The sequence below is a fragment of the Pimephales promelas genome, chromosome 11, assembly GCF_988280905.1.
Source record: "Pimephales promelas chromosome 11, fPimPro1.hap1.1, whole genome shotgun sequence".
In the NCBI taxonomy this organism is placed as follows: domain Eukaryota; kingdom Metazoa; phylum Chordata; class Actinopteri; order Cypriniformes; family Leuciscidae; genus Pimephales; species Pimephales promelas.
The window spans coordinates 14,053,125-14,080,057 of NC_142779.1; the positions used below are offsets into that span (position 1 = coordinate 14,053,125).

The 26,933-nt window shown below is 35.8% G+C and overlaps 2 protein-coding genes and 1 long non-coding RNA gene across 3 annotated transcripts; all 3 read right to left on the minus strand.

Moving 5' to 3' along the window:
* Positions 1 to 405: 405 nt before the first annotated feature.
* On the minus strand, positions 406 to 7,850 carry pdlim1 (PDZ and LIM domain 1 (elfin)). Its single transcript, XM_039663035.2, has 7 exons — positions 7,602 to 7,850; positions 6,114 to 6,265; positions 5,087 to 5,174; positions 3,697 to 3,881; positions 2,454 to 2,599; positions 2,108 to 2,225; positions 406 to 1,161 (listed from the first exon to the last, which is right to left on the minus strand). The coding sequence occupies exons 1-7, from the start codon at positions 7,692 to 7,694 to the stop codon at positions 975 to 977; spliced, it is 969 nt and encodes a 322-aa protein (XP_039518969.2). The 5' UTR covers positions 7,695 to 7,850; the 3' UTR covers positions 406 to 974.
* A 1,766-nt stretch (positions 7,851 to 9,616) lies between these two features.
* On the minus strand, positions 9,617 to 13,907 carry LOC120473286 (uncharacterized). Its single transcript, XR_005621567.2, has 3 exons — positions 13,641 to 13,907; positions 12,740 to 12,794; positions 9,617 to 12,533 (listed from the first exon to the last, which is right to left on the minus strand). It is a non-coding gene; the product is annotated as an uncharacterized LOC120473286 (long non-coding RNA).
* Positions 13,908 to 14,586: 679 nt separating this feature from the next.
* rel (REL proto-oncogene, NF-kB subunit) lies at positions 14,587 to 26,321 on the minus strand. The gene is made up of 10 exons (XM_039663074.2): positions 26,205 to 26,321; positions 25,516 to 25,551; positions 24,549 to 24,688; positions 24,307 to 24,455; positions 23,554 to 23,645; positions 19,169 to 19,309; positions 17,222 to 17,326; positions 16,579 to 16,794; positions 16,140 to 16,283; positions 14,587 to 16,053 (listed from the first exon to the last, which is right to left on the minus strand). The coding sequence occupies exons 1-10, from the start codon at positions 26,209 to 26,211 to the stop codon at positions 15,281 to 15,283; spliced, it is 1,803 nt and encodes a 600-aa protein (XP_039519008.2). The 5' UTR covers positions 26,212 to 26,321; the 3' UTR covers positions 14,587 to 15,280.
* Between the last annotated feature and the right edge of the window lie 612 nt (positions 26,322 to 26,933).

Below are 26,933 nucleotides of genomic sequence, written 5' to 3' on the forward strand. Positions count from 1 at the left end.
TGAGATTACAGCTGCAGAAACAAAAAATATTGCATTCTGACTGAAGTATGAGTGTGTCTGTGCTTTCAACGCAACATTCAAATATTCAGTCATTGTAGCCTTATAATTATGCTTCTGCAGAATGGCTTTTCACGAGTTCACACTTACATATAATTAGAGTGGATACGATTAAATGCGCATTTGGCGTGATATCTGAGGGGAGGGCTCCGAGCTCGGAGTTTGGCCCAAAGTACTCCTCCTCTCTATGCAAGTCTTTAAGACTGGACGTGTGGAGAAGGAGTCATTGCGGAGTGCACTCCTCTCGTGTTAATTAACTGAACCTGCTCCTCCCGAACTTTGTTTATAAAACATAATTTATTGAAAGGCCAGCGCGATTCAAATGAACACACATTCCTAATCAAAAAAGCCTGTAAAAAGTCAATATTTTAATAAATAAACCATACAGAAATTTCACAATGGATATGCAACATTTTATTTTTCTACCATGGCTCAACAAGTTATTTCATAAAAAAATATTGAGAATCCAAAAAGATAATATACATATAGGGAATAAATTTTAAATACCAATGTGTGTGAGAAATATGACCATGATTACAGAATACATTTCAATGATCAACTTTTTATGCAGTAAGAGGTCTTAAGACACCCTAGCACCAATAATATGAGCCTTTTATAAAAATAGATACATGTATGGAATGACTAAGACATTGGAATGTATGATAACAATAGCACTTAATCTGGATAGACCCTATATACACATTTAGGTGATGTTGAATCACATTTCCTGATTATTGTTGCCAAAGTCCATTTAAATCTATGCACTTCTGTCTGAGCATATAAGAGTTGTTTCAAACATTCACGCTGCCAACAAAGCAGCCTCATCGAAAGACTATCCAAATAAAGTGGTACAGATTTCGGAAGGAATACCCCACATAAGGGAATGTGCAGTTTTAAAGTAGAATCTTGGTAAGATTCTACTTTGGAAAAACCGTGACAATGTCATAACCCTCTGGAGCAGTGACGCGTTCACGTGCGTGTTTCTCACAGTAAATCTTGTCCTCAACAAAAAAGTGTCCTTTCTGCTTGAGATTGATCCCGCAGTCTGTGCAAACGTAGCACTCTGGGTGGCGAAACTTATCTCGGACTTTGACAATCATTCCTCTTTAAAACCAAAACAAAAAGAGAGAGATCAAAGTTACTCACAGTATAGGAAAACATGTTTGTTATGAGAGGCTCCTCACTGCAGAACCAATGGGTGGAGCTTGACATCCAGCTCCCCTTCTTTGGATGCAATGGGTGGAGCGTGAAGGTCTAGACACACCTTAGCCGACTCAATCCATAAACATAATTAGGATATAAACAAAGATGAGTATGGTATGTGTAGGCCTTTTGCAACTGTTTTTGTCACATTTTTGCAACTGTTTTTGTCACTTTTTTTTTAAATGTGTGTCTTCCGATAGTTACGTAGTGACAACTGAACAACAGACATGTAGAAGTTTATTTAAAAATGCAAAGTGTTGGAAATATTATATATAGACCATTTCACAAGATGTAAACAACACTGGTCCAGAAACACTTCCCGTTTCAGTTTGTAACTGTTTTCTTTATTTCACATGTAAAGAAAACATCTTAAAGATGTTTGTTTAACTTTTTGATTCAGTTTTAAATGTTCTGTTGGTTGTATTTTATGCCAGCTTTTGTGTAGTGTTAAAAAACTGAAACAGGAAGTGCTTTTGGACCAGTGTTGTTTACATCTTGTGAAATGGTCTATATATATAAGCTCTGTAAACACTTGCATGTTTTGCAACACTTTAAGGGACTGTGTCCCATCAAGTAATCAAAAGATCTACAATCTACACACACTTGCAGACTTTACGCCATTGCACTGCAAGTGTGTGTATTTGGACAAGGCAATCATTTGGCTCTGCAGTGAACACCACTCGATCATTAAGGAGAAATCTAAATCCAAAATATCAAGAAATTCAGTTCCAAAATGTTCCACGAGATGGCGACACTGGACATGAAACTACAAAGTACTTGAACTGTTCTTGGATGCATGCATTTCCTTAAAACTCCTAAAAAGATATACCAAAACAGTGAAACTTACACAATCCCTGAACCGCATTTTTCACATAGTGAGAGTCTTTCAGGATTCCCAACTGAGGCTCCAATTTTTGGGATGGGGGCCTTGACACTTCTGAAGCCAGAGGGTTTATCTCCATCACCTGACACAAAGAAACAAAGATGTTTAGGCTTTTTTAATAGGCCAGATCTTCTGATGCCATTTACAAAAGATATTTCACAGCTGAGGCTACAGGCATGGCGTTAGAAACTAATGATTATGAATGACCAGAATTGCAGATACCCATTTTGTCAAGAAGCTAAGAGCTGGTCATCTTCATGTAATTCAGAAACAATGTTGCAGGGTATAGACAGTGCGGTAGATATTATACCAGTTTCCAGGATCTCCTGCAGAACTTTAAAAGAGGCAGACTGGCGAGGTGGCTCATTGGATTCTTGATTCTCCTGCAGCATTTTGTACACCTCAGAGTCTGCAGGTAATGCAGGCTTTGGCTGGCCAGGTTTACAGGGATCTGAGCTATAATACCGGAAGAAGGTCACATATGACAGTCACAAGACAAACAATGTTATCTCAATAGTATTGTTATTCAAGCCTATCCCAACTGGCTTGGTTCAGCCCTGACAGCCATAAATTCAAATAGCTATACTTAGGCAGCACAGAACTGGAATGAATGTTGCAGTTATAGTGTTGACTTATAAGAGTGTTGATGATTAAGACAAACATCTTTTAAAAATCAAGTCCTTTATTCTTAAAACTTTATATTCATGTTGATTTTATATGGTTTGTAATCAACTAAAAACTAATAACATATTTTCCTTACACACTGAATAAATGTGTGAACACATCTCAATCCCAATCTCATTCAAATCTCAAAAAGAATCTCATCTCAATCTCAATATTTTTTTAAAATAAATATACACTACCGTTCCAAAGTTTAGGATCAAGATAAAAAAATAAAAAATAAATAAAATGTTTTATTCAGCAAGGACCCATTAAATTGATCAAAACTTAAAAGCCATTTAAAGACATTTATAACGGTACAAAATATTTCTATTTCAAATAAATGTGGTTTCCACAAGAATATTAAGCTGTTAAACTGTTAATAATAATAATATTGAGAAGAAATATTTCTTGAGCACTAAATCAGCATTATTAGGATGATTTCTGAAGGATTATGTGACAATAAAGACTGGAGTAAATTTAGCTTTGCCAGTACAGGAATTAATTACATTTTAAAATAGAATTATTTAATAGAATGAATTATTTTAAATTTAATGTGGTGAACATAAGGGACTTCTTTCCAAAAAAAAAGAAAAAAAAAGAAAAAAAAAAGGTACTGTATTTTTCAAGGTACAATTATTTTTTAAATATCATACATTATTAATTTATTAAAAACCATTAGGTTTTTGAGTAGTTGCCCCATGTGACATTTAACAACCTGTATTAACCTTGCCTTATAAAAAAGGTCAAATTATTTGCCATTTTAGAGATAGAAGCTATTTTTTTAGAGATAGATGACTATTTTATAGTCTAGGGGTCTGCTTTTTCCTACATGTTGGTTGCACCATATGGCTTGGTGACAAGTATGTCAGTGTGGTGTGCATCATGCTTACTTCCTACTGGCTTCATTGGAGACAGCAGAAGTCTGGACATCATCCACTGCGCTGTTGAAACTCTTAATGTTCTCAGAGGAATACAGGCCAGCGGGGTTATTGTAAAGGTTGGTGACCACCCTGGGACTTCCAGAATTAAATGGAATAGCACTCCTGTTATGAGCAGAGCCTATTTGTTTTACCTCCTACAGAAAAAGACACAAGGAAATGTGAAACTACAAATCTCAAAAACACGGCAAACAGAGGAGAGAAGTTTAGAAATTTCTGTCATCATTTTACAAAACTGGGTGAATTTTACCCTTACATTTATTTAGAAGAACATTACACATTATAATTTCTGTAGATCTTTGCCCAGGTGCTAAAAGAACATGACAAAGTACATACATAAATACAGACAAAATGTAACAACAACAACAACAAAAAAAAAAATTATTTTTTATTCCACAGAAGAAAAAGTCATTGGACTTGGAAATACATGAGGGTGAATAAATGATAACAGAATTTAATTTTGGGTGAACTATACCTTTAAGAGATAGAAACAAAGCCAAAGACATTAGGGCCCGGTTTCACAGATGGGGTTTAGACTAAGCCAGGATTAGGCCTTATTTCAGTTAGAAAATTTAAGTAGCTTTTATAAACATGCATCAGAAAAGGAAAAAAAAAAAAACACATTATTGGTGTGCATCTTGAGACAAAACAATGGAACTGACATATTTTAAGATATGCTTTCAGTTAGAACAGCTCAAACATGCATTTCAGTCTGGGACTAGCTTATGCATTGTCTGTGAAACTGGAGGTATATCATATAATAAAGAATGCAGTGATATATAACTATTAGACCAAATAGATATAGAAAATATCTGAGAATTAATCATTACTTTTTAAAAATAAATGTAGATATTTTAACCAAGCTGATGTAAACAAAGACCATTAAACAAAAAACAGACATAGAAAAGTTGCCAAAGACTGAGGTTTTTATGACACTGAAAGTTTCCTCTGTTAACAACATATTTAGCAGTTGTTTTTTATTATGTTTCACTCTCTGCTTGAATCAGGAAACATTTATAACACCCAAACTATGTAGTGAAACTCCACACACTTCCTATGATCACTCACATCCTGACCCTAAGTTTCCAACTTAGCCTGCAGGATGTGGGTCTTGCGTCATGGCTTTGGCTGATAAACTCATCGGTCTCCATGGATAAGGCTTGTTAGGACATAAACAATGACTTCACTTTGGCAGCATATAAGTGACGTGCCTTTATTTGCTTAGCGGCTATGGTCCTCCTGTTATGTATGACAGCCTCAAGCACAAGTTATGGCTTTAAAGCTCAGTGAAAATGATCATGGGTCCATTACCAGTTACCAGTTAAGCAGAGCTGAAACGCACCTGTGTATCTGTATTTGCCAGATTCATCTTGTATGGATTGGGCTTTCCTTCTTCAGTGACCAGTGGGGACCACATTTTTGTCTCTGATCTAAATAAAAATAAATAAATAAAAAAAAAACTGTCATGCAGTGATTCAAATAATTGATTAAAATAAGAAGTATAAAATCAGGGCTTAAAAGTAAGAATGGCCTAATGACCAGTGTGAGAGAGTTTTGGGCAAGTTGATATAATTGTACTAATCTTGTATTGTGTAAATTTGCAAGGCATAAACACATTAGGTTTTCTGTGATGTATTGAACAATGTTGTTGCAAATTCTGCCTTGCCACACAGTTAGCGTTTTCTAGCTGACTGACACAGATGAGGATATGTCGAAATTTCAAGTCTTTTGAATGACTTCAGTAAAAACAAGCTGAAAATTAGACCTAGCAATAATTCACAATGTATGCCATTGCTTTCCACTAAGTCATTGAATTATATTATACTTTCTAGCTATTATAACACATTAGAAACCTATTGATTTGTTGTAACAATTAATGAAATGTCCTTGTACAAATAGAAATCCCATTTAAAGGTACATGGCCAATCTCCAACTTATAAAATCTCCACTTCCAAAAAATCATCATTTGAGCAAAACCTTTTTTTTAAATGGGGATCTCTACAAAATGTACTAAAAACTAAAAGAGGACCAGTGGAGTAATGGTACCCTAATGGTTTTAAAATATTAAATCTAGATTGTCTGGAAGAATTTTATATATATATATATATATATATATATATATATATATATATATATATATATATATATATATATACTATTTGTCCATTTGTATTTTTTTTAAAAAAAAGAAAGTTTTGTTACATCATACTTTTTGTGTGTATTTAGCAATTTACCTTTTCCAAAGTGAAGGTAAAAATAAGAGCTAATATTCATGATAAACAACACCTGGTTTATTAGTCAAGGCAAGATTACTCATGGCTAATGATATATGTTGGTAATTCAGACAAAACACAGCATGTTCCACTCACCTGTCAATGGAAAGTACCATTTCCTCAAGACAGGCTTTGATTTTATTCTGTGCTTCCAGGTGAGTCATGCCCTCTGTTGACTCTCCATCTATGGCCAGGATCATGTCCCCAATGCAAAGGTCAGCCTGAGCAGCTTTACTTCCTGGGGTCACCTAAAAAGATCAAAAAAATGAGTATTATCATCATTGTCTAAAAGGAAAAATAGGCTTTTTAGTGAATACAGACAAATCACCCTTTGATCCTTTAAAATGAAATTATGCCATTTTTTCATGCCCAAATATAAACAGAAATAAAATATTGAAATGAAGAGTTCAGATGCAAAAGCCTCTAAATGCCATTTCAAATTTTCTTCTTTAATGATGATTTTTATCAAACTTGTATATTTAAGTTCAGTAATTTCACTTAAATAACAATTAATAGGTAATTATCATTTCCATTTAAGTGAAATTACTGAACTTAAATACACAAGTTTGATAAAAATCATCATTAAAGAAGAAAATTTCAAATGGCATTTAGAGGCTTTTGCATCTGAACTCTTCAAATATTTTTGCACAATAACTTTGGTTTATCCCAATAAGTTCAATAAGTTATTCATCCCAATAGTACCAGTGGTTTATATCAGCCAGAATGTATGAGGTTTGTTTTAAGAATATCTGCAACTTGATGCTGAAACCCCTTTTGTCTGTTTCTCTCATAAAGCACACATCAATATACACATTCCTATACACTTAAATAACTTTTTTTCTAGCTGATAAAAATCAGCCAATCAGATTCCACTCTGCTTTGAAAGCTGGAGCATTTAATGTGGCAGATGGCATAGGCTACTGCAGTGCCTACTTATAATGAACAGAGCATTTTCATGATTTTTTTTTTTTTTTTTGTTCTTGGTTGTTCTTGATGTGAACGGGCCTTAATTTTTCAACATATATCGCTGACAGGAAGTGCCCATGAAGGGGGGAGACCCACTCTATCTATGTAGAACAGAAGTTAATATAATTGTAATACTATTTATTTATTTGTAAAATATTTTAATTAACAAAAAAATATTGAGTGAAAATGAGTTGACAGGCTGCTTGTTGCAGTTGAAGGTAATACACCTTTAAAACTCGCGCGTCACAATAAGGTAACTTGTGTCATATTATTACCGTCTTAAGCCACGAATTCTCGTAATGTTTTGATATACCCAGCTTCAGTCTACATTTATACGAAACTGGAACAAAATATAGTTCTATTTAAATAAACCATCTGATTTCGTGTCCAGATTTAATCCAAGTGATCTAATCTAACAGAGTAAAGTTAGAGTCTAAAGACAAGATACAGTCTCGTTCACGTGCGTTTCGGTTGGATGCTGCGGCGGCATGCAGGCGTGGCACGTTCTTGAGAACGTTTATCCGTTTTATGAAGCATAATATTTTGGCCTAGTTGTGTCTATGAACGCCACCTTTTCTCTGTGTTAAATTATTAACAAATCCGAAGTAAATATCTTACCCTCGAGATTGTAAGAGGCTGCTCGAAATCTTTCCCCCCGACCAGACGGAATCCCCACGGTCCAGGGCCTTGTAAAACAACCCGTACAGGCATTATACTTCCAACACTTAGCCTAAAAGGCTGGCGTAAAGTTATTCCTGAACTGGTGCACTGTAACTGTTGCACTATAAAGTCCGTAGTTTCGTGTAACTCTAGCGGGACAGGGCGTTCACTTTGAAGAGACGTCCGATGCCTGGGCGGAGCTTCCTTAAAAGTGAGCGAATAATGTCAGGTCTCTGTGCTGATAAGAGCTCATTTCCTATGTTTGTTTAGGGGTGGACCGTTACGTCATCTTATATTGAAGTTTACCATGTATGGAAGAGTCAAATCCTGGGATTTGGTATGCCACTCCCAATCCAGTAGAAATTCCTGCTCGCTCAAAACATAATGCTTTGCAGAATAGGGGTCACATTCTCAGCATTCCCCAAAAGTGGAGCAAGTGCAGACAAAACGGACAAAATTATGTTTTGCACAATGTTTGATTTATCAAAGGTGTGTATAGACTTCTATAAACTTTATAAACAATATAAGCACGTCCATAGAATGGCCTTAGGCACAAGTGAAGACATGCTGCATCATGATTTGTGAGCCGTTGATGGACATTTCTGCTCCTCCAGTCAGTTTTCAACATGTTTCATAAATTTTTTCAAAGGTTTGGCCATCAAAAGGTTTGCAACCAAACCTGGACACAAATACTCTTTCTACATTTAATTCATTGCATCTAGTACATTAATTTGCACAATTGCTGGCATTAGCTTATTGTTTATGAGTGCAACAAATGCAAAGATGGTTTGATTATGGGAGTCCATATCTTTACCCAATTAATGAATAAGTGTACATTGAAGTAGTCTACATGTGTTTGTATTCACATTGTATTTTTAAAAAACTGAATTAGTAGTCCATAGGCTGATCTCTTACTTTACAATTTAAATATTCCAAGTAAAATTTAAAATGGTTGCTAAAGCGATAGGATTCTGAGTCAGGATGGTGTAATGGTCCCTGGGGACTATCTTATCTATGGTGATTTCAGTTAGGATCTCAATTAGAACACTGAACTTAATGACTTCAGATTGCATGTTTCTGTAATGTTTAACACCCTTCCTGCAGAGTTTAACCCTGCTTCGGCATACATAGGCTCTAATGGGGGATCGTCTCTCAAATTCAATGCGCTTGGACCTTCTTCACATTTAGGGATGTGCAATGTATTAGGGTTAACTTTTTAACTATAAAGGTAAATGGAATACTGGTAGGCCTATATACATTCCCACAAAGAGGAGGGGAAATAGAGAAATGGATTTAATGGCAGTTAGAGTAGATGTCAAGTTGAAACTATCAGAAACCCCATCACAGATGTGTTGACAATAATCTTATATATTTTAATGCCAGACTGATAACGTACAGTGATATAAATAAATTAAATTTTTTTTAATACATGGAAATATAAAAAAAAACAAAGTTAACTATTGTAGAAATGTCACCATATTGCTGATTTTTTAGCAGCTATACTGCAATCTTTAGTGTCTCATGATCTTCAGAAATATGCTAAATTTGGTGCTTTTGGATTTATTATTATTAATGCTAAACAATTAATAGCCTACCATTGTGCTGCTTAATCATTTTGTGGAAACTGTTTTAACTGTTTTTAAATCAATTAAATTGCCTTTGCTAAATAAAAGTATAGGCCTATTAACTTTTCTTCCTTTCTTTTAAAGAATCTTACCCCAAACTTTTGAATGTCAGTGTATCATGAAGTGTATCAGTGTACCCCCCCCCCCCCCAAAAAAAAAAAAAAGATATTAATACTAATATAGACAGCTAAAACTGTTTTTAACATAATTAATAATGATGTTGAGTTCTGAAGATCATGTGACACTTAAGACTAAAATAATGGCTGCTGAAAATTCAGTTTTGCATTCACAGATTTACATTGTAAATTTGATTACAATAGAAATCAGTTAATTTAAAATGTTATATTTCACAATATTGCAGTTTATTGTTTGATCAAATAAATTAAGCCTTTGTGAGATTAAGAGACTACTTTCAAAAACATTAAAAAACCTTAATGTTGCCTTGCCTTATAGACCTATTTATACAGATTTTGCAATAGCTTTGTATTCAATTGTTTTAGTAGCCTACTAATAAATCTAAATAAGTCTAAATAAGTCTATCAGTGAAAATTTTGCCCCTAAACATAAATAACAGAGGACTAGATGAAATACTTTTTACTTGATCCCTACCAGTTAAAAAGCAAATTTGTCTTTCGATTCAAAGTTGAAGGCTATACCACATTTCATACAGCCTGTTGGCGGCACCACCGATGCATAATAATACGAGGTCGGAGTTGAATTGCATAAATAAGATGTGATATAAACTCACGACCAACAGAGGTCATCCTCAACCCTAGTTTGCACTCAAACACACGGACAGTTTTGAAATGTCTTGTTTTCGTTTCCACTTCTTTTTTTCCGTGATGTTGGCACAGTAAAAGACAACCAAAAACACACTGCTCGTTCACAAGTTATAAGCGCATGTGTGTTTTGCTCTTAACAATGAAAGCGTTTGAGCGCGAGATCAAAACAGAGTTCTGAAAGTTTATTTGTCTTCAAGAGTGTAGCGTATATTACACGAAGAATATACAATGTTATAGTGCCTTATAAAATCATTATTTTAGTGTTTGCATCAACAGTATAAAGATAGAAAATATCTAAGTTCCCTTCTTTTTTAAATATGGTTCCTCTTTGTCAGTTAGCTCTACTGAAAAGCAGAAGTTAAGCATGTGACCTGCTGAAACTAGTATCAATACGAGTCGATGAGAAGTAGCCTAAATCGTGTGGTCAGGCCCCTGCATGGTCCATCAATACCCCTCAGTATGGTCATGACCGCAGAAAGGTGTCTTATGTCGTCATTGTGTGGGACTCAGTTCACCAATGACAGGAGAAGCTCGAGAGTATATATGGAAGACGTCACACACATCGCGTGGCTATGGCTTTAAGTACGGGACCAACGGTGACATTTAGAGCTGTTAACACCTTCTCTCTCTCAGCCACACTCCCCCACCCACGGCTGTGACTCAGTTCGGCTTGACCAACATAGAAGGTGTTTCAGTGTGGCCAGATCCAGAGGGTGATGATGGGAGCATATTGTTAAATAGAAAAAGAATAGACCGCTGAATATTGGAAGCATTTAATACAAGGCTTAGGATATTGATGTTATTACATAGCCTAAATACATGTTAAGTAAAATGTCATTAAACTGAAATCGAAATTACAATTTTTTTCATAATATAGTTTGTATAATATTAAATTAAATTATCCTTATTCAACAGGTTTTGATGATTATTAACACTAGAATACTTTTTAGTGAACCATTGTTTTTTTTTTCTTATTAAACTAATGGACTCTTAAGATTAAAGTTGTATAGGCCTACTTTTAAGTCAACAAATAAATAAATGCTCATTAAAATTTAATTGAATCTGAAATGATCATGTTAATGTGCAAACTTTGTTTTGTTGATTAATAACGTGATGTAGATTACAAAAATATGTTTTTTATTAAATCATTATTTTATCTTAATAAACTATTTAATTATATTGTAAAATGTTACGTTTTACAGTGTAATCTTTGAATATATGCTGCTTTTGGTCTGCCAAACTAGGCTATATTGCTCTCACAAAAGCACACATGTTTATGTCAGGTGTGTAAGGTATGTAGGAATCTGTACAATGTGTTTTGTTATTTATTCAGAGTGTGTATAACAGCAAGTGTGGAGATATGGCATTAAGTGAAGATACGTATGGATGGAATTTAAGAAATGAATGGTGATAAGTTCAGGATCAAATTCAGCTTAGATCTGAGGCAGATAATTTGCAGTCACACAGTGTTAATGCAGTTCTCTCTGAAGGGTTATAGGGATTTTCCCTCTGTGCTGAAATCTGAGATTCACTGCACATGAGGTAAGCATTTCAGTCAAACACACAAGCAATATGTAATTAGACAGACCTTCAGGACACTTACACATGCCTCTTTTTCTCCAAGCAAAGCTGTTTAATGAGTACCCTTGAATTTGTAGATAGGTTTTCTTGGTAGGGAATCTGAATGGATACATTGCTTGGTGTCATTTATTAGTGATTTAGATCAGAATAGTTTGAAAGAGGCATTTTTTTTTCCACTACGAGTCCATCTTTTTTATTTTTAGGGGGGAAATGATATTATCAATCCTTTTTTTTATCTTTACAGAAATAAATCACTGTCTCGTCGGCGCCAGACAGCAAACTTTGGCACTCAAGCTTTCATTCAATCATCATTCATAAACATACATTATTAGACCGTAATGTGATATTTCCTTCAGAACTTCCTCATTCTCCTGGTTAGAGCAGCACACAAGAGAAGGCAGCTCTGTGAGGCGTGTCATCCATTTCCCATCATGCAATGATATGTGTGTGTGCGTGTAGGTGACGGAGGACGGGGGCGGAGCTTGACTGGAACTGAGAAGTTTGGCTCTGTTGTGTTTTGCCCTGGCTTTGTTCCAGGGCAGAAATGCTCTGACCGAACATGCATGATTCTAAGGTAGGCTTATACTAATGACAAATAACTTTGGAATCCCTTTTTTTTTTTTTTTTTTTTTTTTTTTACCCCAGTTCAGTGTTGAATGCACATAACAAGATAATGATATTGTTGTGCTAAATGTTTATATGCTCTGGCCAGGTGCCAGAAAACAAAAACAAAAGCACTTAGATATGCCATATACTGGAAAATAAGTAGGAGTATATTAGGATTATACATCAACTGCATCACTGTGGTCACTTCAACCCAATTTCTTGTTTTTGATCGACATGCTTTGCAAATATCAGTTGATGTTAGTGTTGGTTATTATTTTCATCTTCTTCATTAGTTCCTGGAAGGTAGAGCAAACAAACGTCACTTATTTAATTCACTGACATCTGCTCAAGCATTTCCCCTCAGATCTGTGCGATTATGACCTCATGATGGTAGTTATGACAACATCAGGTTTTTGATATGATCAATTGATACATTAACTTTTGCCCTAATTAACATGCATAACAGAAAACATTTTCTAATGATGACTTATTAAAATCCTACCAAAATGCTTGTGCTTCCCCTGCTTGTTTCTGTTTAGGAGCTGCATTGTGGTTTGCTACGGATAGACAGACAGGAAGCCACAAATTTAAACGGCATTATCTTCCAGATAAGACCATATGATGAGACTGTCTTCAAGTGTGTCCTGTATTCACAGGTGTTGACGTCTCTATGAGGAAAGCAGCTCTTGTTGTCTGGTTCATACTGGCTATAAACTGCCACTGTTGCCTTGGCTTTTGGCTTGCTTAGTTGGGGGACATTTAATATTCAACAATATTATTGATCTGCCTTACTTAAGGTGGACGTTGACGCAATTTTCTTCTAGAAACAAACTTTGTTGTATTATTTTCATGTTATCACTGTGAAGCTGCTTTGATACAATCTGTATTGTAAAAATCGCTATAAAGGTGACTTGACTAAACCACATAATTTCAAGAAATGTTGTGAACATTATTGGAATATAGAATACGATTATTATAAACTCCATATATTGACGATTTTAAAGTACATTTAAAATAGAAAATAGTTCTTTTAAATACTAATTCACCTTTGGCTAAGCCACGCCCTAGAATGTAGATTGACCAATCACAGCCGTGTCCGTTTTTTCCCATTCCCAAAACCGAAGTCAAATCCTGACAAGTGTCGTCTTTGTAACGTTATTAAACTGTGTGGACGTCCTCAGTCAGCTAAACCCCGCAAAGATCAAGAAGCACATCTTTTTTTACTTCTAACCTTACTGTGAAGTTATACTAGTTAGTTACACCGTTTTATAATGTTTTAGGTTATGATTTCGGTTCTAATACCGGTTGTTGATACGCTAGCACACGCTGCTAATAACACAACGTTATACTCGTGTAGTCCGTTTGCTTTGTAATAACGATTATAGAAGTGAATAGAGACCTACCCAGCTTTGCATGAACAGTGTTGCTCCCTGATATTGTTAGTCCCAGCCTCCGTCTCGATTAGTAGGATATGCGGTGATTATTTTTTTGACTGTGACCGGTAACGTTATGCTTCGCCTGTAGCATATGTCTTGAATATAGCCTTCGAACGCATATTGCAGCCCGTTTTGCCTACTTCTATCGGACACTTTATTTGCTGCTTTATAAAAGTTTGATAACATTTCAGCAGGATGAGCTGTTACAGCAGGGCCATGCAGAGCGCAGATAAGTTTGACGGATGTAGCAAACTAAGGGGGCGGGGCTTAGCCAAAGGTGATTTAGTATGATTGATTTTTCTCTATTTTTGATCATAAGAAACCTTTCAGAAACCAAAACCAACCCCAAAATTTTGAATGGAAATCAGGTCGTGTGGTGGTGGTCATTTTTGAATTTTACCCCTGTAGCTCATTTCTAATTTATTATCAATTAAGTAATTGTTTAACTGATGTTGTTCAGGTTACGGTTACAAATCATGCGCTGTATATGCAATACCAATATCCCTGTATATATGCAAAATTATTTTGTAAGCCTACAGAACTGAAATGACAAAAAAGAGAAACAAAAAGTAAAAGAGTATATTTCCAAATTGTGGAAAAAACTCAAAAATCCCCATGTTTCAAAATCAATGGAGTAACTCACCAGCATAATGTGTTTCTATTAGGGATGCACTGCTGTGAACATTTTGGCTGATAACCAATTATTCTTTTTAATTGAACCCAATGACACAATGACTGCTTTATTGGTTTTTATATTCTCGTTGTTAGAAGCTTATGTCAGTTGCATCACCACTGCATGCCACAGAGCTCTTCATTTAGAAAGATTCAGAATTCAGATTGAGAAATACGAAAGCTGGACTGGATATATTCGTATCTAAAGGCCCCTCTAAGAAAACAAATATGTAGACCCAAATTAGAGAGTTTATTATTTTATTTACCTGAACTTTGGAATGTAAAACAGAAACATATGCAATTAAATGACCAGTATGAATGAAAACAAACATGTGTCTTCTCCATTTAACATTAATATAGCCACAATTCAGTTCAGAATGTAGCAAATACATAAACAAAATCAACGTTCAGTAGTATAAACTTCAATTTTATAAAAATACAAAAATTCATCCACAGAAAATGTGATGTAAGAGCAAATTTCACAATTAGCACAAGTGTATGATGATGAATAAAGTAAAAACAGAACGAGACATTGGTAGTAGTTTTCTAAAGCCATAATATCACTTTCGAGTTACCAATGAAAGACCTTGTTTTAACAATTTGAGAACCTTGGATAAGAAGCATGTAAAATGACATAGCCATTACCCAGGGAGAATTCCCTGCTAGTTCCCACGTTAAGGAACACAATTACCCTGCCATACTTAAGCGTTTGTGGACAAAATGGTCCCAAACTTTTCCAATATGACCATCAGACTGTTATACATAAATGTTTCATAAAATCTCACTGCTTTACCAAATTGGCAGAAGCATCTTACAGTATTTCCAGGACAACGAACTCTTCTGATCTTCAGAAAAATACATTCAGTGAACACGAATCAGAGCCTTTGTTTAAAAAACAAAATCATGAACACGTCGAAGACTTATGGAATTCAAAGCTATTCTGGGAAGTACGGCCAGGTGAAAGATTCAAGATGGCTCTCCTGCCCCATGCCGCTGGAAGGGTACGGTATCTGCGAGACCATCTGATTGGGCGCACTGGCCTCCATCTGTCTCATGGTCTCCAGATTACTTCCATTGGGGTTGGGGCAGTTCAGGAGGGCGGTGAAGGACGGCACACAGTCTGAAGACGAGGTGCAGGCGGGCCCAAGCGCAGCCATGTTGCTCGGCCCTTGAGTTTCCTGTTTCAAGTTGTGGTTGACCATGAGATTTTGAAAGAACTCTTCGTCTATGCTGCTTGCATACGAGTACCCCGTTCCCAGTGACCCGCTGGTGCCTGTTGCTCCGTTCTGTGTGCTTTGAGGCTGTTGGGAGCCATAGTTAAACCAGGAATGGGCTCCTTCCAGTCCTTGTCTTTGAGATGGCTGCGGGGATTGCTGGACCTGCTGGTTTGGTTGGTCCTGTCGAGGCTGACTGCTGGTTGGGCCATTGGGTTGAAGAAACTCCAGATCCGAAGAGGTCAGCAAGGGGAGGCTGTTTCCACTTTCTCCTGTGGTCGGCATGCTGGGACTTGGGTTGACCTGCTGTAGGCCCACCCCATTACTAGCTCCGTTGTTGTTGATTTGACTGGGCCACCCTTGACTTAGGGTTCCTTGAGCTGGGGTTTCCGATAGGGGTGGCATCATGGGGCAGGACGAAGGGGCTTTGTTATAATAGACTGACTGATTTGTGCGCACCCCATGGATGGAAGGGCGAAAATAATTTGAAGGCTCTGTGAAAAGAGTATGTGTTAAATAATTATTGTGCCTGTAAAAAGAAAATGTATTATGTATTATGGAAAGTGACATAAGTCTTTACCGATTTTGATTCTCTGATTGATTTGGTTGGATGAAGGCACAGCTTTTGGTCTGTTCATGAAGCTCATGGCTCCTTGAGAGAAGCTAGTGAAGGATTTCATCTGGCTTTCAATTTTACGTTTCTTCTCTTGACAGCCATATGGATCTGAAAAAAAATAAAAAGATGCTCATTTCTGTCTGCCAAATCGACCAACGCAATCATTTTCTGCAATCAACATGCAGGAAAAAATGGTATCATGACCTATTTATGACAAAGCAAGGTTAGGGGCAACTTCTCAAAAATGGTATTTGTCAATCCATAATTCATGTTAAAACAGAATTTAAAAATATTTTCCCATCTCTTTATCAGATACTCTTATTTTGTCATTGACCCACTTGTAACAACAAAGAAGACGTGGGCCAAAATCAAACAATCCATGATGTGGGTACCATGTATTTACCTTTGTCGTCGGGCAGGAATCGGAACTCCATGGGCTCACTGACCTCCTGGTCTGTAGGGCGACGCAGCTGCATGCGCACTGTGACCGGGGCTGTGATGGTGGTGTCACAGTAGGCGGGTGTCTTGAACACTATGGCCACTTGCCTGTGCACGTCTGCCTGAGAGAAAGCACCTTTGGCCTCCCAGTTCTGAGTGAAAAACCTCACCTCGATGTCATCTAAAATGAGGTGATGTTATGGTGTGAGAAAGGGGTTAAATGAAATAACTGGCGATGGAAATGGAAAGATGATTTTCAATAAAATAAAAGGACGATGAAGAGAAAAGGAAATATAAGACTGTTTGAATGAATGACTAAAATACATAAATAAATTTCAGCTTTCAAATTTCTTTAATAAAGGTGCTGTAAGCTATTTTTTGTAGGGAATATAATGCACAAAATGTAAATATCTGCAAATCTCACTAGCCAAAACCAGAAAAAGGTGGGTGTCCCGAGACTTTTTTTTTTTGCCATTCAGAAGAGGACTTGTCAATCATTCTGACTGTTTGGGTTTGCTGTGCAATTTAAGGGATAAGGGGTGTTCTGATTCTAGTTGGCAAAACAGCTGAAATAAAGCACCTTGAAGTGTTTTAAAACAGTCCCGTACCTTTCTGCACTTTATCGCAGAGGAGGAAAATCTCATCACCTCCCTTCACACTGCCACTGTTCTTGTTGACCCGGCAGATTCGCAGTTCGGCCGTGTTCGGGGCCCCTGAAAAAAGAACAGGGCACCGAGATTGAAGATTCGAAAACCAAGCATAACAATCTTGAAACAGACATGCACTTATATATTAGCAGTAGGAAATAATCTCTCATATTCTTTGACTTTATCTGAGTGTCTGCAGGCACAGCCACACTTGCAAATATTATGTGCAGAGACTAAAAAAAGCAGTCAAACCTGTCATGATTTAGACAGTGAGGGCGAGGTAGTTTATTGCTTCCTCTTTTCTGTGGCTAAATTCATATTTATGGTTAGATTTAACGGCTGACTTATTAGTACTGGCTGCAAATATATCAAATAAGTCAAACATACCTACATGTGCTTTTTTTGAAACAGCTACATGTTTTCAAGCTCGCTTTTCTAAAAATCCGTCTACTTGACTGCATTGTCATGAGAACAACATGACAGCCTTCAGCCTGAAAAGAATCAGCCTTTGCAAGCAGATGAAAGAATGTTAACCCATTAACCAAGAGCTTTTTTTATCCGCTCTGACTTATTTAGAATCGCACAACCGCACAAAGACACTCTGCAAGCACTGCTGTTTTGCTCACCCTGTACACAACTATCACGTGAGGAAGTGTTGAAATGGACCGTGCTCACTTCCTGCAGAGGGGGATGTGGCCACTGACAGCTCTCTGTCACCTTAGCAATGCATTCCCACAGCTATATCTTTCATGCATGTGACAGTAACTTGCATCATGTCAAACAGTTAGTCAAAACTGTTTTGGCAAACCACTTTCTTTTAAATCTAAAATATAGCCAATATAGCAGATACTAAAAACCAATACCTGTATTAAATGCAAAAGTGTTGTGTTTTCTCTGTACAAAATGTAATTAGGAATTTCCAAAGCTTCAAAATAGACCCATTTGTTTTTTAATTATAATGTTAAATTATTGTTCTATAATTAATCTAATGTCCATACTTTAAAATTTTACCCTTTTAGCTTATAATTAGGGCTGTGAAACGATTAATCGCGATTAATTGCATCCAAAAATAAAAGTTTGTGCTTACATAATATATGTGTGTGTAGTGTGTAGAATTATTTCGTATATATAAATACACACATATGCATGTATATACAGTATTTAAAAATATTTTTTTTATTAATATATCAAAATATTTATGTTTATGTATAATATTAATTTTGTATAAATATATATAAAGTATATACATGCAAATACTTCTTAAATATATACATGCATGTATTATGTAAACACAAACTTTTATTTTGGATGCGATTAAACGTGATGAATCGTTTCACAGCCCTACTTATAATAAATGTCACATATAGCTTAAAGTGGAGTGAAATTTAAATTAAGAAAAAAAAACTATCATTATTTTATTACAGTAAAAAAATACTGTAATCTTGTATTTATTTTAATCAACAAATTAAAAACTAAATATATACATAAAATATTCTAATTAAATAGCTTTTCTGATACACACTTGCTAAGAACGCTGTTTTTTTGTCACATCATTTTAAAAACATATGTAAATAAATTATAAAACAATATTGAAAATAAAATATGTTCAGAAAACGATCATCAGAAAACGAAAACCTCATTCTTCTCAATCCAACATTGTTATAGAAATCGAAATCAAAATTTCATGATCAACTTCCTCATCCATTTTGAAGTGTAATTCTGTGTGACTAGTAGCATCAAACACAACTCAGGTCTTCCACTGAACACAAAACAGGTTTCCCCGCCCAAAATTCACATCACTGGCTGAGTCAAAGTTATGTTGTCAAACAAACAGTTTCAAAGTTTGTTGCCAAGCAGAAATGACACTTCACATTTAATGCAGTGTGCTTCTTATTTGTGCCAACTCACTGTTGTCATAGATGGGGTTGGAGACGATGGGAGGCAGCATGGTGTTATACATCCCGGTCTCATCTTGCAGGTAAATTTGGAAGCATAGACGCACCACGTTCAGATCATACTCCTCAGTCTGTAGCAGCAGTTCCCGGCCAACTGTGGACACAAAACCAACGTTCAACAAGTGCAAAACATACATATCAACACATTAATCATAAATGTAATTGGTGTCAAAACTGAACAGGAGATATTCAGAGAGTCATGTGAAAGAAACAAAGGAGCGGAAGAGGGAGAAGAAAACGAAACGAAAATCAAGTCGGTTTGTTTAAAACTAGCTGACACACTTGTGATGACACTTCTCCATGATAATAAAGCAATCTTACCATAGTCCTGATTACCGAAAACTTTAATGCAACAAAATAAATAGTGGTTTATTTACATTTATTTATATAATTATTATGAATAATTATATAATTATTATAATTAATATAATTATTATGAATAATTATTATGATTTATTGATATAATTATTATAATTATTGATATAATTATTATACTTATTTATATAATTATTATGAATTAGTTGATTTAATAATGTTGTTTTTTGCATTGCCTTTAGTTTGATGATTTAAATAAATGAAAAAAAAAATATAACAGTATTTGTTCTGGTAAGTTATAGTAATTTAAACAAAATATATACATATTTATAAAAAAAAAAAAATAAGTAATTTATATAGTCATTTTAGATAAGTCTTATCTTCCGCACCCACTCTGAGGTGACAATCTGAGGCTCTATATTGTGTATTCTATATACCAAAAACAGTTTGGCCGCTTGCGAGAGCCTCTATATTTAGTTGCATCCACTTCGGACCACCCGCAAAGCATCTTAATATAACGCGTAAAAAGAAAAGCAAGCGGCATAGTGCTCTTGCAGTGTCTACGCAGCAGCATCACCACCAGAAATGCCACTGACACATCACCCTCTAAGCACACAACCACCCACACCAGTGCATGTGAAGACATTTCTCTGTGTGCATCTCCACTCTCCACCCACTCTCCACTCTCAGGAGTCTGTCTCTTTTCACCCCGCCCACAGCCGTGACGAGCTTTGAGCGGCTCTGAGGTCACAGCAGGTGGAAACATCGCGGCGGGTTAGAAAGGGCTCTGGCGGCAGAGTATCTGTGACGACTATGTAGTGAGGGGGACGACCCCCTGACGTGTAGAGACACCTCTGTGCACACCACAGGCCCAGAAATGGGAAAGAAAGATGGAAGACGAGCAAGTGAGGAGCACGGCAGACAGATGTACAACAGACAAGATGTGCAGCGAAGGAACAGAGATAAAGTGGGAGGAGATGAGTGGGTGCGGAAGATAGCGAGAGGTGGAGTGTGAGAAAGGCAACTGCGAGCAGTGGTGTGGTCATGTTTATTTGCGTACATATGTGCGCCTCTGGTTCTGCGTTCAGTGGAGTCAGAGAGCAAGAGGAACGAGTGGACAGCAGATGCAGGTGGGGGATGATTTAGGTTAGCGTGGGCTGGTGGAAGGCGAAGCAGAGGGTGAGAGCTGGAGAGAGAGAGATTCTCCGTTCTGTGGGTATAGCACCATTCCCAAGCCTGACACTCATCTCTCGCCACCTGTGCCCACCGTCTGCAACATCTAACACCATATTGAGCAGAACGCCTACTCAGCAACCATCACGGCAAAATCTGCTATGGGCAACCTCACTTTTTTTTCCGCAACATGACAAATGCCTACTAATTTAACTAATTGTTGATATTGAAGTCACATATTACCAACCAAATAAGAGAAAACGTCGAAATGTTCAAATGCACATATTGATGCAGAACGCTCAGACCAAACGACAGAATAAATAAGGTTAATAACGTGAACATGTAGCGCTCTGGACTCAATGGCAAATATTTTTGGATGTATATTATATGATATTATATTTATATTTTGTCTGAATAAGACTGGTAAGGTATAAATGGAAGGAGAAAATTGGTAACACTTTACAATACGGCTGCACTTATATACATTAATTCATACTTAACAAATGGACAGATAATTATGAGTTAATATATAACTCATGAAGAACTAAACCATTAATTAATAGAGTCTATATGATCAATAGATTAAGTAATACATGAATTGCTATTAATTCAGTGTGTCAATGTGTATTAATTCCTTAATAACATATTTTATTAACTAATAGTATAAATTAATGTGTTAATTACCACAATTAGTCAAAGCTATACACTTCAACTTCCAGTTGTCTGCTTTAATTAATCATTAGCTAATGATCTGCAAAGGTATCATTATGACTTTACTTGTTGGGGCACATCATTATTAACTATTCATTTAGTAATTGTAGTAATTTGCACATGAATTTGCACCAACAATGAAGTAATTAATCATGTATTAATGCATATTAGTGTACCTGTCATATTATCTGGACGTTGAAATACAAGGCTTTGGCTCATTTTGGTAATTACCATATTAATTAACACTATTAGTAAAAAAATGAGTTATTATGGAATTAATCCACAATTACATATTTAATTAATAACAATTAATGTGTGAACTAATACATTATCCAACAGGCTCTTTATTAGTTCTTAATGTGGTAATCATTAATAAATAAATAGCTAACATAATCATCAGTTACACATTATTATCTGTGCATTAGTTAAGCATGAATTAATGCTTATTAGTGCACCTGTATTGTAAAGTGTTACCGAAATATTTATATAATAATATTTTCTTGATTTTTAGTACATTTGAAAATATCATACAAGTCATTAAAGACTATAAGGAAATATTATATTTTAAAAAACGATTTTAAGTCCAATGTGAATAAATTATTTCCTGTTACATTTTCAAAGTTGTAAAGAAAACAGATTATTTAAGTATGTTTTACAAGAAAATACTAGTCTTTCTACTTCAAAATGTCACTGTTAAATTCAATGTGTTACTTGCAGTTTCTCTGTGATTGTTTTGAAATTTACTAGCAATTTCTGAGTGAAAACTTTTTCAAATGAAATCATTCACCAAATGATTTTCAGTGTGTGAGTTTTTAAGCAGAAAATGAAACAATAACATCATTAATCTCTATTACTGCTATGACAATTCATCATCACCTACACTTTCATATTGTGACAGCCCCAATCGCAAAATGAATACTTCACCGCAAAAACTGTCTATTACCTACTCAATAATAGAAATGAATGACAATATATACTGTATATGCATGCGTCATCATTGAAATCATAGTGGGATAACGTCAGTGCAAATGAGGTCATCGCTATAGCAGGTCATCCCTTCAACACAAGACCAAACTTCAAACGTAATATCAAAACTGATCTCACTACGACTGCCACCGTGACTAATCAACATCAATTCAGGGGACTGTCAATGTTAAACAGCCAAAGAAGGAGATCTTTATATGGTTGTCACAGCAGAAGTGAGAGCAAACAGCCCGTCACCACAGAGAGCAGCGGAACATGCATGCGGAAGCAAACACAGATCCGAAATCACAATCTGATATTCCCTAATGCGACGACCTGTTGCAAAAACACTTTCCGAATTTCTCAAATATTGCTTGGGTGGACAGTGGAATTAAACTACATATTTTTAATATATTCTATCAATTGATATATAAAAGAATGTCATCATAACCTCATTTCAAAGGACAAACAAACCAACCAAGTCAAATGAACATTGCGCATTTCCAACAGAAACTCTTTAGGTCAACTAATATGTACTTCCAGGGGTTTTGGGGGCTCTGAACCCTTGAAGGGGAACTTTATAGATTTAATTCAAACGTTTCAGAAACAAAACAAAGCTACAATACAATGGTGCCAAAGGAAATTACCAAGAGAAGTTGCTTTAAATATTTTGACCCTGTTATAATTTCCTCCCACACAAAAGTTTGCATGGAATTCCTGAAGTATTTGGCTGTTTGCATACTCGAGCCAGAGTAATTCAAAGTTATCTGTTACACAAAAACGTATAGTTTACAGTTCCTCTTGACATTCCTCCCTATCTGAATAAGTTCCCCCTGATCATATGTCACTCAATACCGCAGCCAGCTTTGCAACATCTTCCCTAAATAAAGAGAAGTGATTCTTTTTCTACTCTACCTGCATTGTCAGATGCTAGTTTGTGTCATACAATATTGAAGGGAGGATTTGTGTTTTTGTTGACCATCACCTAAACACTGTTTGTTAAAGAAACAGGGTCAGTAGACTTTTTAACATTAAAAGAGTGAATAGAAGGCCCAGATGGAATCTGCATTTGTTTTTTTTTAATGAATTTCCCCCAATTCAGGGAAAATTTGCAGAATTTTCTGCACGTGCAGACTCTATTTGGGCCTGGTGAGAAAACATGGTGTTGGATCTCACCACCGAAGGGGTTGATTCCTCGTGTAACTCTCTGCATTATGGCATCCCTCACTTCTCTTCTCCGCACGCACTGGATGCCCAGGTTCTGGAAACTAGGAAAACACAATAAACCATCTGTTAAACTGTGTAGTCTGATTTTCAGTGCCCTGATTTGTTTAGTTAAATGTATTGTCCATCTTGAACTCTGATCCCAAAGACTAAAGCTTACAGGAAGATTGAGGTTAGAACTAACCAAACTGACATACTATTTAAAATTGAGGGCAGACTGGAGCTCCAAGGCTCTCATTTTCATACTGGGGGAATCCCCTGCATGGCTCCCTACTCTGAAACAACATGCTTCTTTAAAAAAAAAATAAAAAGAAGAAGAATGGACAGCCCTTCGGAAGAGAAATGCGGTAGTGTGTGGGCTGGAGTAATACGGAAAGCACATTGGAATGGCTTTGATGTGGGACACAGAGATGTTTCATTTAATTAAGAGGAAAATAGTAACAGGACCAAACGAGATTAGAGCAAAGCATGCAGATAATATTAAATAGATCTGTCAAAACGAAATTAATCGCGATTAATTGCATCTGACATACAAGGTTGTCTTTATATAGGTTGTCTGTGTATATAGATATAAACACATATTATGCATATATATGTGGGTATAAACACAAACTTGTATGTTAGATGCGATTAATCACGATTAATCGATTTGACAGCACTCATCAAAATTATTTAGGCATTTTTACATTAAAAGCATCAACTTACGCGATGACCCTACGTTCAGGTCCAAACTCTGCCTCGTAATAACCATCCTTACAGTCCTTACCCACTAGGTCATGGGGATGGGGTTTATATGGTTCGTTTTTGGTTACCAGCGTAACACGTACTTTTCCTTTCCCGCTGACATTTAGTATCTAATGAAAAATGATAGACACAATTTATAAAATTTAAGTTTAATTATACAGTGAATTTATTCTTCAGTGGTGTAAGCCTTTAAAAAACAGTACCTGAATGCTTGGGTAGGTTCTGTTATTGTCAGAGCTTCTTTCTCCCGGTATGCTGCCCGCTGATCGACCCTCACATTTGTACCTGAAGCGCATGCCTCTCTGTTTTGGCTGCTCGAAGATCTGAGCACAGGGCTCTCCCACTGCACAGAAACCAGCAAAATGACATCGGTCAGTCTCAGAGATCTGAATATCATTCATTTAAATATTCAAAAATGATTTTACAGACTAAAAGCAAGTTCAAAATTTGAATTAGTTCTGTGGCACCGGCCCAGCAGGTATATCTAGGCTACTGTTTATTAAAATGACAACATTGAAGATGTATGAGAACATGACAAAGGGTTCAAAACACCTGCAGAAGCAACATCGTGCGTCTTTCACAGAACCTGACCATAATCTGACCACAAACAACGCAGTCTGCTGGTAAATAATTTCCCGCTCACTGCACCTGTCAGCACAGACTCTTTACGAGCCCTTCCAGGTGCTATTATGCCAGTAAACATATATACGAATCATAACTTTGTCAGACACCTGCACACACAGCTGGATTTTCCATGCAATATAGATTTGGTTGTTTCACTTGCTTCTGACACAACACAAATAGGTGAGCTAATTTGCATAGGCATTCTTACACTGTGAGATATAAGAAAATAAGCAGGGAAGATATCAAATCTATGGTTATTATTATGAATGAAAAAGATCCAGTGATATAGTGCAGTGAGCAGATGTCACTCACTACTGCCTGCTCAAGAGATTTGTCACATACAGGAAGTCAAATCTTTATCACAAAAGAGGAAGTAATGCAAGGAAATCTGAACATTACAGGCCAACTGGGTGACGTTTGAACATATTTGATGAGTGATTAGTCAGAGTTTATGGTCCACCATAAAAGTTAACTCTATTTGTAACTAGTAGGCTAATGATAATGTGTTTCACACTTGGCATAGATGTTTATATGTAGGCTACTTACTTAGATTGGGATCCCTGTGCATTGAGAGGGGATGCACTATACAAGAAAGCATGGATAGAAGATCATAAATCAATATAGAAAATCAGCAAAATATGTATTACAATGCATGTTATAAGAATGAACAACTGTTCAAATGAGAATAAGAGAGTTGAAGAGCTTTTAAAAGTTCCCCATTTTTTTATTTCCTGGTGTTACTTCGTCCCTCCTATATTCATGTACTGATAACTCATTTGATTTGTTTAGTTTACATGAGATTTATCTTAAGTTTAGAAGACTTAACTTTTCAGGTAATGAGAATCTTCTTTCGCAAGAGCTTTATGTGATTGTACTTGCACAAATTAAAACTGCTTATCATTCCATATAATATATAAAACTACAAGCCTGTATGTTTTCTGAAATAGAGTTTTGATTAAAAAAAACATGGATCATGTTACATTGATTACAAATTACATTGTGAAGATTTACCAACTCAAGACAACAGAAGAAAACAGTCATTTTAATTAAGACGGATTCTATATAATACAATTATGAGTTCGCAGATTATGTATCTTTATTTTACATGAAAAACTCGACTGTTCCGATTCGACTATCACACAGATATAGACTGTTAGCATAATTGGATTAAATCTCAAAGAGCAAGGAAGGGGAAATAAAAAAGATAGTTACTTGATTAACTTAATGGTACTCACCATCCATATTATGCGAACACCCTTGACGTAGGTTTGCCTTATGTCCGAGCTCTAAAGTGCTGAACAGATATACAGTAACACTTCAACACAGAAGAGTACTGACTGGGAATTCCCCACTATATACAATACGCCCGCCCACAGAACACACACAAACACACGCCCCTCTATGGCAAGCTGGTTTAACATTTGTATAGGCCTAGTTTATGACTACTAGTAATAATTTTCAATTTCACTAACTATTTATTAGATGCTATTATGTATTCATTTGCTATCACTCACTATTTCAATGGCAACAAGTAAATGTTCCATTGTTACTTGAAACAAATATCACATTTTGCCTTTAAATTGTGTGTATTCTGTATTGTAGCCTATATCTTCTGCTGACAGGCCATTAATTGCAGCTTTACTAATACCTATTTATTATTTATGAATATTTAATTATACATTTAAGTACAGAGTAGGCCTAATTTTAATAAACAACATGTAATAAGGTTAGTTACATATAATTATGCATAATTTACTGTTATTACTGCAGCAAGTAGGCTACATGTGACATAAATAGAACACTGTTAAAATAAAGTGTTACCCTATTTAAAAACAGTTTTCCTACTCATTGATAAAGCACTAGTTTTTATTTATCAGACATTTATTAATTAACTTTGTTCTGCAGACGAAAAAAAAAACATGAATGACTGTGGCATTGCTAAAAATATTAGCATTCTTTGATAT

Excerpts from the sequence above, each read along its gene's own strand:
- pdlim1 (XM_039663035.2), bottom strand. The coding sequence starts at position 7,694 with ATGCCTGTACGGGTTGTTTTACAAGGCCCTGGACCGTGGGGATTCCGT. Across the intron at positions 2,600-3,696 it reads TCCAATGAAGCCAGTAGGAA|CTCAGATCCCTGTAAACCTG; the intron begins GTAAGCATGATG and ends CCGGTATTATAG. Across the intron at positions 2,226-2,453 it reads GCAGGAGATCCTGGAAACTG|GTGATGGAGATAAACCCTCT; the intron begins GTATAATATCTA and ends TCTTTGTGTCAG.
- rel (XM_039663074.2), bottom strand. Across the intron at positions 24,689-25,515 it reads GCACAGGGATCCCAATCTAA|TGGGAGAGCCCTGTGCTCAG; the intron begins GTAAGTAGCCTA and ends GTTTCTGTGCAG. Across the intron at positions 16,054-16,139 it reads CAATCAGAGAATCAAAATCG|AGCCTTCAAATTATTTTCGC; the intron begins GTAAAGACTTAT and ends CTCTTTTCACAG.